The following is a 14,231-nucleotide window of genomic DNA, read 5'->3' on the forward strand; positions in this document are numbered from 1 at the left end:
ATATTCCATGGTGTATATGCGCCACATTTTCCCTGTCCAGTCTATCGTCGATGGTCATTTGGGTTGGTTCCAGGTCTTTGCTATTGTAAACAGTGCTGCAATGAACATTCGTATGCACGTGTCCTTATAGTAGAACGATTTGTAATCCTTTGGATATATACCCAGTAATGGGATTGCTGGGTCAAATGGAATTTCTATTTCTAGGTCCTTGAGTGTCCTTACAGTGGCAACTTGTTTGGTTATTAATTTAAGGCAAGATACTAGTACTGTGGGATAAGACTGCCTTTGGTTTACACCCTAGCCCTACTTGGTCACCTGCCCTGTGATGTGGGAAGTGTGAAGCGACTTCTCATTTTCTCTGTTTGTCTAACAGGTATAAGAAATGTAACTCACAGGGCTGTGGTGAGAGTTGCATGAAATGCTAGTCTGACACAGAGGCGTCCTCAGCGTTTGCTCTTCCATTTGCCCCTCCTTTCTCACCTGTCGCTACCTGCAAACACTGTTGACACAGAGTTGTAGAAGTCTCTGGCCAAACACCCCAACTGGAAGCACTCTTTGATCTCAGAGACAGTGGTATTTATCTCTGAATTGGGAACTCGGATTACTGCCTAACACAGATGGGTGCCCTAGGCCCAATCGCTGAAGCATTGAGGCCTGAGAATCCCCTACATGTATCTGAGGGTCCCACAATGGCCATGTACGCCATCCTGCAGAGTCCACGGAAGGAAACTTGTCTGTGGGCCAAAGGTCCACAGGCCTTGTCCTGGCTTCTTCTGACATGTTTGTGGGGAGCCATCCACTGTGTTTTCTCTAGGCGGGTTTGTTATTCTTTCTTCCCCCTTGGAAGTCCCCTCTCTGTCTTACTGTCTTGGTAAAGGAAAACTCTTGACTTCCTGGTGTGGGCTCCTTTCCTGAACTCCCTAGAAGTCCTTGCTCTTCAGTGATGCAGAAATGTAATCTTTGGCTCAGGACATTATTTTCTGCACTATTTTTTGTGTGTGGTAATATGGTCATAATGCAATATTTATCATCTTTACCAGTTTTAAGTGTACATACAGTTCACTGGTATGAAATACATTCACAATGTTGTGTAACCACCACCACCACCAGCCAGCTCCAAAACTCCTTTCGTCTTGCAAAACTGAAAGTCCATACCCATTAAATAGGAACTCCCAATTTCTCCCGCCCTCAGCCTGACAACCACCATTCTCCTCTATGTCTCTGTGAGTTTAACTGCTTTACGTACCTCACTTAGGTGGAATCATACAGTATCTGTCTTTCTGTGTGACTCGCTTATTTCACTTCGCATAATATCTCTGTTTCACCCATTTCATATAAGGATTTTCTTTCTTTGTAAGGCTGAACCATATTCCATTGTATGGATTGACTACATTTTGATTATCTACTCATCTATTGATGAACATATGGATTGCTTCTGTATTTCCAGCTATTTTGAATAGTTCTGCTATAAACTTGGGTGTACGAATATCTCTTCAAGACCCTGCTTTCAGTTCTTTTGGGTGTTTACCCGGAAGCGGAGCTGCTAGATCATTTGGTGATTCTGGTTTGAACTTTTGGGGGAAACACCATACTGTTTTTCAGGTGGCTGTAGCATTTTGCTTCCCCACCAAAAATGCCCAGGAGTTCCAGTTCTCCACATTCTTGCCTTATTTTCTTCTGTTTATTTGTTTATTTATTGTCAAACTGATGGGTGTGAGGTAGTATCTTATTGTAGTCTTAATTGTATTTCCCTAATTATTAGTAATGTTGAGGATCTTTTCATGTGATTATTGGCCATTTGTGTATCTTCTTTGCAGAAATGTCTATTCAAGTACTTTGCACATTTTTGAATGAGACTTTCTGTTGTTACTGTTTTAGGTGTTCTCTGTATGTTCTGGACATCAAGCCCCTATCAGATAAATGATTTACGAACATTCCCTCCTATTCTGTGAATTGCCTTTTGACTCTGTTGGTATTGTCTTTTGAAATACAAAGTTCTATTTTTATGAAGTCCCATTTACGTATTTTTTTGTTGTTGCCTATGTCTTTAGTGCCATGTCTAAGAAATCATTGCCAAATCCAATGCCATAAAGCTTTTGTCCTATGTTTTCCTCTAAGGGTTTATAGTTTTAGGTTTTAAATTCAGGTCTTTCATTCATTGGAGTTAATTTTTGTATATATATTAGGTAAGGATGTGACTTCATTCTTCTGCGTGTAGATAACCAGTTGAAAGACGGTCCTTTACAGCACAATTTGTTGAAAGACTGTCCTTTCTCTGCTGAATGGTCTTGGCACCCTTGTCAGAAACCATTTGACTGTATATGTGAAGGTTTATTTCTAGACTCACTGTTCTATTCCATTGGTCTATACGTCTGTCATAATTCCAGGACCACTCTGGTTTTGGTATTATAGCTTTGCAGTAAGCTTTGAAATAAAGAGGTGGAAGTTCTCCAACTTTATCCTTTTTCAAAATTGTTTTGGCCGTTCAGGGTCCCTTGAGACTCCATTTGAATTGCAGGATGGGTTTTCTCTTTCTGCAAAAAATGTCACTGGGGTTTTGACAGGGATTGAATTGAATCTGTAGCTCACTTTGGGTAATATTGACATTTTAACAATGTTAACTATTCTAATACATTAACATGGAACATGTTTATTATGCCTTTTATTATGCCATTTATTATGTCTTTTAAATTTTCTTTTGGCAATGTTTTTTAGTTTTCATTGCACGAGTCTTTCACCTCCTTTGCCAATCCCTAAGTATTCTTTTTGATGCTATTGTAAATGAAATTGTTTCTGTAATATCCTTTCTGTTAGTGTAGAAATGCAACCCATTTTCATGTGTAATATATTCTCCGTTTTGTTTTTATAATGACAATGCTGATCTTTCCCTTGCCAAGCTCTCCTCTCCTTAACACTTCAATTGTGTGTGTGTGTGTGTGTGTGTGTGTGTCTCAGTGCCTTGCTAAGCTTGTTCCTTTGGAGACAGGGTGAGACGAGTCTGATGGGGAGACTGGAAATGTTACTCTCTTTGTTAGAGGTTGGAGACTTTTCTCATTTTCATTCATTTAGGTCACAAACATTAAACACCAGAAACTTCTTACCAAGCATTGTGAGTTATGTTCATACATCTTTTGCCTTTTAGCACGAGCTGGCAGATCCCTCCCGCTCTGGACCTGAGTTTCTGTCCAGCATTCTGCCTTTGTGAGGGATCCACCCTGATGACATGCTTAGAAATAGCTAGGACTCTCCACCATTTGACCTTAAACATCCAAATCAAATTTGAACAGCTCAACCTCATGGTATCTTTTAATCTGCGTAATGAGAAACACTATGGTTTTTCCAATATCTAAGAACAACTATATTTTTCCTTCATTTAAAAAATATATATTTGGTGGTATATAATTAAATCTGAGACTTAATTTTTGACAGAAGATGAGAATTACTACTAGTTCCAACTCTTTCTTCTTCAAAATAATGTGTGGAAGTTTATTCCAAACTTTCAGTCTGCTCCCCTTCATTTCCTTCCTTCTTTACTTCCAAAACTGAAAGCATTATGTTAACTTCTGTAATGTTACAAAAGTCTGGTCGATTGTTTGGTCAGTTAGAAGAGATGGGATTCTCGAGTTGAAAGGGGAGTGAGGGATAATTGGGTTCCAAACTCTCATTTTACAGGGAGAGAATTAAGTGACCTGTCCATTGTCAAGCAGCTAGACAGAGGCAATAATGAGATCGAACATCAAATCTTTCTACCCTACCATTAAAACTGTGATTTTATTGATAGCATTGAAGAAATATGGGAGCTCCAAGAAAGAATGTATCGTAACAAATGGGAAGAGACTTCCATGTTTTTAGAATCTATGATGTGCCAGAACTCTGATACTTTATATAACTTTTCTCGTTTAATCTCCGTGGAAGGTGGAAGTTTTGTTACATTCCCGTTTTACAAATGGGGAATCTGAAACTCACCAAAATTAGGTAACAGCCAGTAACGCCTGGCCAGGACGTGAACCTGGGTTTTTCTCCAGAGTCTTGGCTCTGGAAGTTGGCCTCCTATTCCATCTTGAAGCAGATTTATGTGTATCCAAATAACAGTAGAACAGTAAAATGTTTGATTAAGCCTTATAAAATACTTGAGCATTTCTTATTCTTATAGAGCGGATGTAGACTTTCTTGCCCTTTGATCTGCAGGACAATCAATTATTGTATTTAGAGATAAGCTGTCAACTTCCTTAGGCATTGTGGGGAAAGCTGTCTATATTCCACATCAGAAAACATGAATTCACAGCCTGGTGCCATTGCCCTTATCCTTAGCACTAAGGATGATAATCATTGCACCAAGACTTTTTTTTTTTAAAACCACCTCCTCTGGGCCAGGCACTTTAGTAGACACTGGCCAAGGACCCTGAGGTTTGGTTTTCTGTCTGCCACGGGGGAGCACTTGTTCTGGAGTCACAAGTTTAGTTAAAACTCTGGCTCTTCCTGTGGGATCTTGGGTGCTCCCTGTTTAGTTTTCTCATCTGCAAAATGGGAATGATGCCAATGTCAAAGACTTGTGGGGATTAAATGAGGGAATACTTGTCACATGTGGCATATGGTAAGTGCTCTGTAAACGTAAGTGCATTCTACACTGTAAAGTACTGTGCAAATGTAAGGAGGTTTGACTTGACTGTAATAAGTATTACATTACTATGATGTGCAGTGGAAATTTTCTGCTATGCTCTTATTTTTATCCATTATTCCTTTTGATCCATCAGAGGCCAGCAGAAATAGTAGATGAGGAAGAAGATGGAGAGAAGGCAAATAAGGATGCAGAACAGAACGAAGACTTCTCAGGAATGAATGGCGACCTTGAAGAGGAAGGAGGTGGGGAGGCTGCAGATGCTCCTCAGCAAGTCGGGGAGGCCCTGGGTCACAGTGAGGAGCGGGCAGGCCCTGCTCGTGTCAGTGGAGTCACTGATGAAGAAAACGGTGAGGAGCTAGACCAGGTTAATAATGAGCTTCAACTGGCCCTAGACGAGGAAAGAACATCTCAAGGAGTTGGCAGTGGACAAGATGAGGTATTCCTATTGCTTTTGCTTACTTATGTCATGAATGCATGAATATGTGTATGTGTGTACATGCATGCATTTACAGAATTAACCAAGTGTTTAGTACTTGTATTGAAACCACTTACGGTTGAGTATGAAAGAGTCAATACCATTTAATGACTTTATTTACTAGTTATTTGAACCATTTAACAAGTACTGCCATTGAGCTATCTGATAGTCCATGTCTGCCCTTCTGCCATCCATACATTTAGTCATTCATCCTTCCATCTGTTCACCTTCTGCCTCATTTTACAAGAAAATGTACAGAGCCCTCTCAGAACATACATAACCAAAGAAATATAAAAAAGTAAAAATAAGTTAAGATCAGAGAAGGTAGAAACCAGAAAAGAATATCAAGACCAGTGAGACCTAGACATGAAATAAAGAATACTGTCTCTATTATGATGACTTCTTTGATCTCTAGAAGTACTGAAGTCCAGTTCGATTGTTCTACTTCAAATAGATTAATCAAATTAAGCATTCAACACATCAGGCACTTGGTAGTATACAGTTCTATTTATTATACAGAGAAGATAAAGAAAAATGTGGTGAAAAGAAAAGAACGAAAAAAGTAATACGTGATGAAACCTGTCTCTTCCTAGCCTGTCCTCCTACATCTGATCTTGGAGCTGGATACTCACCAGCCCTGGCATTCTTCCATGGGACAGTGTGACCCCGTTGCTGCCAGGCTCAAGTTGAGTCTCACAGCATAAGAGGCAGAATGTCCTCTCCACAACATTCTCACCATCTGCTCATCCCCTCCCTGCCTGTCTGTCCATCAGATCAAGGCCCACCTCCCTCGGCTGCAGCTGCTGAAATGGGCCTTGGTCTGCTCGTTCCTAACACACACTGTGATGAATGAGGCCTACTTGATGATTTGTTGTTGATGCATCTGAGTTATCTTGCTTAGGAAGAGCAAGTTTAGCAGTGGCAAAATGCAAAATGTTCTGGTGGCATGGTTTCAATGGCAGTACAAAGTTATCTGTAATTCACTATATGGCTTATTCCAACTGTTCTTAACATCTACATGAAAATGCTCAGCATGTCTCTCATTTTATCTTTTCTCAAGGTGAGATAATCACAGTCCTATTCTGTAAGAAATTCCCCATAGTAGTTCTACATGGTCCTCAGTGTCATTTATATGGCAACTGTAATAGTAGGTTTCATAAAACTCTTGGTTGTAGTAGCTTTTGATGAAAGCTTACAAAATGAAATCAAAGTGTAATTCTATGTGGGGCTAGATGGTAAGATCCAAGCATGAATTTCTCCAGCGGTCTAGCTTAATTCAATATATGACATAAATAGATTTTACAGAAATGAATAGATTGCCTATCCTTCCATCTTCCATAAATATAACTTTAAAAAATAATCCTGTAATTTGCAACAACATGGATAAACCTGGAAGATATTATGTTAAGTGAAATAAACCAACCTAAGAAAGACGAATACCACACGATGTCACATATATGTGTAATCTAAAAATGTTAAACTCATAGAAGTCGAAGGTAGAATGGTAGTTACCAGGGACTGAGTATGGATGGGGGTTGGAGAGATATTGGTCTAATGATACAAAATTTCTGTTAGAAAGGAAGAATAAGTTCAAGAGATGTATTGTACAACAAGGTGTCTATAGTTATTAACAATGTATACTTGAAAATCACTAAGAGGGTAGATTTGAAGTGTTCTCACCACAAAAGATAATAAGTATGTGAGGCAAGGCATATGCTAATTAATTCAATTAAGCCATTCCACAGTGAATACATATTTCAAAACACCGTTATTTGCCAATTATAATAAATGAATAATTTTTTAAAGGGGAAAATAGGCTTTTGATAGGAATTGAGTATCCTTCAAGATCAAGGTTCTATAATTTGGCAGTGGCCTGTGGTATGTAATGAGGATGAATCTAAATTCTTGGAATTCAAATGAGGAAGTGCCCTTTTTTTTGTTTTTGATGCAAAGCCTAGTTAGGGATTTTTTTTTTTTCTTTTCTTTTGAGACAAGGTTTCACTCTGTCACCCAGGCTGTAGTCAGTTCAGTGGCTTGATCGCAGATTTGACCTCCTGGGATCAGGTGATCTTCCCACCTCATCCTCCTGTGAATAGCTGGGACCACAGATGCTACCATGCCAGGCTATTTTTTTTTTCTTCTTTTTGAGATGGAGCCTCACTCTGTTGCCACGCTGGAGTGCAGTGGCATAATCTCGGCTCACTGAAACCTCTACCTCCTGGGTTCAAGCAGTTCTCCTGCCTCCTCCCAAGTGGCTGGAATTGCAAGCTCATGCCACTATACCCAGCTAATTTTTGTGTTTTTAGTAGAGATGGGTTTTCAACATGTTGGCCAGGCTGGTCTTGGTCTCCTGACTTCCTGATCTGGCCTCCTCAGCCTCCCAAAGTGCTGGGATTACAGGTGTGAGCCACCGTACCCAGCCTGTTTTTTTTTTTTTTTTTTTTTTTTAATAGGGAGGAGATCCCACTCCCTGTATTGAACAGGCTGGTTTTGAACTCCTGGGCTCAAGCAGTCCTTTTCCCTTGGGCTCTCAAAGTGATGGGATTACAGGCATGAGGCACCACGCCCGGCCTAATTAGTAACAGAGCAGTTACTAACAGAGAGATTTAATCTTACTTGACTCATCTCTTTGTTATAACAGTGATATAATTTATCTTGTTCTCCCTAAGTTATTAGTGAAGGTGTATTTTAAGCATACTGAAATATATAAAAAACCAAATTTATGTGGATTATAAGTTAAAATTAATAATTAACTTTTACAGAAGGACTGCTTACTAATAAAATGACTAGAAATTCCATTTACTGTGTAACATTTTGTTCCATGTAACAATTCTTATACAAAGTGAGAGGTGATTGTAGAAGAACAGCTAGAAATACAGTGAATTCACAAGAAACAATTTACATTTATTGAGATCAAACTTGTACTATATTCAAGATAGCATTTGAGACATTTCACAAAGGAACAATGTGAAAGAAGACACGGCACTAGTTGTGTGTGTGTGTGTGTGTGTGTGTGTGTGTGTGTGTGTGTCTGCGTGTGTAGCCTGTGTGTGTGTCTGTGTGTGTGTGTGTGTCTGTGTGTATGTGTAGCCTGTGTGTGCGTGTGTGTGTGTCTGTGTGTGTGTGTAGCCCGCCACCACCACGCCCAGCTAATTGTTGTAGTAGAGATGGGTGTTTCACCATGTTGGCCAGACTGGTCTCAAACTTCTGATCTCAGGTGATCTGCCTTCCTTGGCCTCCCAAAATGTTGGGATTACAGGTGTGAACCACCGCACCCTGTCCCACTTGGTCTTTTAATATTAAATTTGTGCACTATTACTGGGTCTGGAGTTAATGATTTCAAATAGTTTATAAAAATAAGTGATTAAATGTAAATATAAATACATGTAACTCCTTTAACTCTATTAAATGTATATATATTTACATTTAATCACTTATTTTTATATATATGATTTCTTTTTTAAATCATTTAAAAATTTTTACATATGTATATATATGATTTATTTTTTAAAGCATAAATTATGGCCTGTGTGGTTTGGGGATCCTGGAGCTACTCTGTCCCCCACAATGAGTGCCCTTGTGGGGGCTGTGGAGCCTTTAGGATTTCATAGAGCAGAGTTTGCAAACCAGCTAGTTCTAATCTCAGTCAGTTTTCAGTGTAGTTGGGGAAGGATGAGTAGTATATGAGACAATATCATTAATGATAGGAGAAGCCCAAGTGGCAGGAGCAGTAGTTGCTGTTGGAGATATCCCGCCTCCACGCTTTGATTTTCTGTCTTGTTCTTACCTACTTGATACTTGATGGTAATTGGTACCATATTCACAATGAATTTGTGAATTCTAGGAAGAAACTAAACTTAGGAGAACACCCCTGAATCGTGTCTTCCTTTGTCTCTGAAAATGCTAAACTGAAAAGTATACATACGTTAAAGAAAAGCTCAAAGAGAAATAGAGAAAAAATGAGGAAAATAAAGCCTGCAGCATACGAAAGGATTCTGTGCCTTTAAAGCACATAGTAGATGATGGTCCCCAAAAGAACTTTTGTCCAAGTGTTGAGAAAATGGTATGTCCACTGGGTCATGATAGACACAAAAACAAAGGGAACCCAAGGAAGTGTTTTTAGTTAAATATTTATGTAATTAAATAGAATATTGAGTAATTTTTTCTTCATAAATGTCACGACCTTTGTGAACCAAACAGCTAAATACCTTTGTGTTGCTCTGTTTTCTTCTAGGCTGATTTAGACCCTCAAAGACCACCAAGGCCAGAAGTAAAAATTACTAGTCCGCAAGAAAATGAAAACAACAAACAAAACAAGGACTATGCTGCTGTGGCATAGAAGATTTTTTAAAAGAGTATATGGATTGCAAGAAAAATGAAAGGTTATAATACTTGAAAGATAAGCACATACTTATTGCCGAATATAATGTGACACTATGGTCGAATACTACCTACTGAATTTTAACATTAGGAGCCTAGTGGAAGACTAGATAACTTTTAATAGCTACTAATGCATAATTATTTTTATTGCATGTGCTTTAAAAAGTCATATAGATATACCAAATAAGAGGGGACAGAGGAGAATTTGCAATGGAAGACAATTTGCCACTTATATTTGTAAAGGATAAAAAAATAGGATCACTCTTACTGTACACATTATTATACATTTAGAAGGCAGCTTATTCTAAAGAATTTTTTATCTAGGAAGACATAGAATTTTAAAGAACTGGTAATAGGAAAGGATGTACTGTTTTCTTAAAGCAATAAACTCTTGAATGAACAAATTGCAATTTATATAATTTGGAGATGGCAATAGAGCAAAATGTTTTCCATGCCTTGTCTTTTTTCCCAGATTTTTTTTTTAATTATACTTTAGGTTCTGGGGTACATGTGCAGATCATGCAGGATTGTTGCATAGGTACACACATGGCAGTGTGATTTGCTGCCTCCATCCCCCCGTCACCTACATCTGGCATTTCTCCCCATGCTATCCCTCCCCGACCCCCCCACCTGCCCATTGTCCCTCCCTTGCCCCGCCTCCAACAGACCCCAGTGTGTGATGCTCCCCTCCCTGTGTCCACATGTTCTCATTGTTCAACACCTGCCTATGAGTGAGAACATGAGGTGTTTGATTTTCTGTTTTTGTGTCAGTTTGCTGAGAATGATGGTTTCCAGATTCATCCATGTCCCTACAAAAGACGTGAACTCATCGTTTTTTATGGCTGCATAGTATTCCATGGTGTATAGTGCTTGTTAACATACCTTTTTTTCTTCCTTCTTAGCCAAAATACACCTTAAATGAATGACAAAGACAATGCGAGGTGTTCATGTTGTGGGGTGGAAGCATTTGTTCAGCGTGTTAGTGACTAGTATTGCCACGCCCACCCTTCGGTCCTTTCAGGTTTGCATGCTTGTGGCTGCAATGGCCCATACTCAAGAAGGAATCCTAAAGGGCTCCCCGTTATATTGTAAAGCCTGGATGAATGGTTTGCAAATAATGGAAATCCTATGGATATTCACTGATCCAATCTGCCTTTACCAATAATATCTCTCACTTCTCCCTGATGTCATTAAATTACAGAACTTGTTATTGGCTATTCCAAAGATTAAATTATTCTCAAATAGTTTTTAACAAAAATAAAACAGTGTATTAGGAAGAAAAAGTAGGCTATATGAAGAGTTTGTGACTGCTCAGTTTCACTTGTTTTTTGCCTTGTTTCTATTAGGACTGTTTTACTATGTTTTTGCTCTAAGGATATCAGCAAATATTTATTTTTCCTAGCATGATCCATTTAGAAATTCAAGCAGGTTTCTTTATAATTAGAAGGCATCTGATAGAAATTGTTGGAAAAAACTTTAGAAGTTATTATAATGATGCCAATTCCTGATCACAACTTCCTGGACTGATTAGATTGATTTATAGTTGACTTGTGAGGTACATATGGGGAAAACGTAATTTCATTCTTTTTTGAATTCTTAAGAGATGATATTCTTCCATAAATATAGATATATTTTTCTTAAAGGATGTATTTTTAGTTATGTGAAAGTTTTAAGTGTGAAATTTAAACTTCTGGTGCTTTTCTAAAATTCATTATTAATCGTAAGTTTAAAATATTTTTTCTCTTCCAGGTTTCATTTGGAATAAAGAGTTGGCAGTTATCTAAAGCACTTAATAACACTATAGAAAATTGATGTATTTTTTTCTCAACATGATTTTAGTACTTTCCACAAATAGGAAGTGTAAACAGAGATGATAATGTAACAGCGTTTGAAAGAGAGAATGACGCAAGGATTTAGTGATCTGGGAGCCTGAATTATATGCAGGGCACTTTATCTTTCTAGTGTAAAATCTAAATTGTGCTTTCTACTACTAGGCTTACTTTTTCAAATGAGATGGTATAAAGCAGTGTGGCCTATAAGCAACCATGTTGAGTTACTAGGCAAATAGACCAATTGGTCTTTTTAAAAATTACTTAAAAACATTTTTTTGTGAGATGGAGTCCTTGTGGCCCAGGCTGGAGTGTAGTGGCCGATCTTGGCTTACTGCAACCTCTGCCTCTGGGGTTCAAGCACCTGAGACTACCCAGTAGCTGGGATTACAGGTGCCCGCCACCGTGCCTGTCTAATTTTTGTGTTTTTAGTAGAGATGTATGTTTCATCATTTTTGACCAGGCTGGTCTCAAGCTCCTGACCTCAGGTGATCTGCCATCCTGGCCTTCCCAAAATGTTGGGATTACAGGCGTGAGCCACCGTACCTGGCCCCAATAGATCTTTTAATATTAAATTTGTGCACTATTACTGGGTCTGGAGTTAATGATTTCAAATATTGATAAAAGTAAATGATTAAATGTAAGAAATTATAACTGATTATCAAGGTGATTCTTTTTTCTTTCTTCAATGGAGAGTTTCTCTCTTTCTCTTTCCTTCTTTAATAAAAATATATGTCTTTTTTTCCTGTCCTTTTCTTCATTATATTATGAAGCTTAGGTTTTAGGAAACTCCTAAAGAGTCATTTTAATGAAGCACAACATTGATATTTTACATGAGAATAGCCTTTGGTATTTTAAGTATACTTTAAGAAGGTCACTATAACCATGGCAAAAAACCTTAAAATTGGGGACATATTCATTCCTTGTGTGTGCCTATTTTACTACCTGTGGACAAGATATAATTGTGACCTATTTTGAGGGAATGAATAACAACTTACCACTTTAAGACACTTTGCAAACATGTTACAAAAAAAACCCCAGGTATTTAGCTGAGGAAGAAATCATCCGCTGGGAATTAAAATTGTGGGTGTCGCTTCAGAGATGACTTTAACATAAATACTAAAAGTTCATTCACATCACAAACGTGGCAGTTTTCTCTGTGGAGAATGGTGGCCTCTGTGGCATACTAGCTCCTCCAATTAAGTGAGACTCATTGACAGACCTGGGATCGTTGCTGTGAGTTTGACAGCCGAGATCTTGGTTAGGCTTCCTGTACTGTTTCTAGAGAGGTTGCTATGAAAAACTTAGGATGCTTTTATGTGATAACCAATATAATGCTTTAAGATGCCAATTCTTTGTGATGCTACATACTTTTTTTTATATTTTATGAAACTACTTAGTTAAACTTACCTGGATTTTAAGACACTTGTAAACAACTAGTTTGTTAGTAAAATTGGGGCATTAAGAGTTTTACAGAGCAAATAAAGAAGATTTTGACAAAAGTCATTTTAAGGATGTTTTACCTGGGTTAGCGTCTGTTAAAATAGCTATTGAGTGCCCAATGACTTCTAGTTATAAAATATGATACTATGACCATAAAATAACTTTTTGCTTGTTACTCTTCTCTATGACCTCAGAAATACTTTATATTTCAAGGTTTTTTTTTCATGTTTTTTGGGGGAATGTTAGTATGCCACACTCATAGGAAGAGTGTGATACTGTCATGCCTCCTGTTTTATTGTGTGATTTCTTGCCACATAGTGTGTGAAGACAGAACCATCCCGTGCATACGTGGCTCAGAGTGAGATATCTCTCTATGTTCACAGTCGTGAACGCATATTAATATGGTATTATTCATGCTAACTCTTCCAGTTTATAGCTCATAAACTAACATCTTCAACATTTTAATTGAGTGACCTACCGTATATGCAAAGAATAAAGTTTATTCACCTAGAAAAATTATTTGAAATAATGGCTGCAAGACAACAGGAAGTTTTCTTTCATTTTTTGTTCAACAAATGGCGAAAGCAGAGTTTAAAAAGTAGATTAATTGCTGAACAGAAAGCATCGCAGTGAAACGCTTGCCAGTCTGAACAGAAATAACGCATATAGACATAGATATGTATCAAATACTTACACAGATACACTCACACACTTTAAAGCATTAAAAACGCCTCCTGAGGCTTGGTGTTACTAATAAAATAAGGCTCTTTTGGGTGAAGCTGAGAGAAGTGATGAGTTAAAACCATGACTTCAGCTTTACTCTAAGAATGGGTCCAAATGAATTCTCTGCAGTTTAATCAGCTTGAACCATATAGTTTAATTGTGTTTCATTTATTGTCACTAATGCAGTGTCATATGGAAAAAGGGAATGACTGTAGTCATTCTTAGAAGAATTTTTGAGAAAGCCTGTTTTGTCTTTTGCTTCAGTGTTTTTTCTTTTGTCTTAAATCTTTAATATATACAGTGATAATGGGTGTTTGTTGATGTAAGCAAAGATTCAATTGAGCTCATTGTTTTTATATGACTTAGTATTTTTAGAATGTCTCTGTAAGAGAAATTTATTTGTGTTTTGATCAAACTATGAGCATTTAGGTTTTTACTTCTGTATCAGTGTACGCTCTAAAATGCAGAAGTTTACTGTTCGATCTTTTGAGTAAATAGACCTACATTTTATATAATTAAAATGTGTTTAGATGGTTTATTACTTGTTTAGGATGTTATGTAGCTAATATTGCATGTATTAATCCTTTTTATGGCTTTTCACAAACACAATGGAAACATTTTTTACTTAAAACCATGTAGAAATTCAGCATATTAAAAGATACTTCTATTTCTGTTTGGCATGTATATTAAGCTTCATTATGTAAAGAATTTTTTTTTTTTTACAGTTTCACATACATGTTGTTTATTTGATAAAATTTTA

At 37.6% G+C, this 14,231-nt stretch overlaps 1 protein-coding gene across 2 annotated transcripts in view; it reads left to right on the top strand.

Moving 5' to 3' along the window:
- Positions 1-9,880, top strand: part of DCDC2 (doublecortin domain containing 2) — a 196,994-nt gene extending 187,114 nt beyond the window's left edge. For both annotated transcript variants that reach the window (XM_017505253.2, XM_017505252.2), the window contains 2 exons: positions 4,755-5,057; positions 9,331-9,880. In XM_017505253.2, the coding sequence (XP_017360742.1) occupies positions 4,755-5,057; positions 9,331-9,435 (408 nt within the window). In that variant the 3' untranslated portion in view covers positions 9,436-9,880. The remainder of the gene's footprint in view (positions 1-4,754; positions 5,058-9,330) is intronic.
- The last annotated feature ends 4,351 nt before the right edge of the window (positions 9,881-14,231 follow it).

This window comes from Cebus imitator, unplaced genomic scaffold, assembly GCF_001604975.1.
Source record: "Cebus imitator isolate Cc_AM_T3 unplaced genomic scaffold, Cebus_imitator-1.0 Scaffold335, whole genome shotgun sequence".
Classification (NCBI taxonomy): domain Eukaryota; kingdom Metazoa; phylum Chordata; class Mammalia; order Primates; family Cebidae; genus Cebus; species Cebus imitator.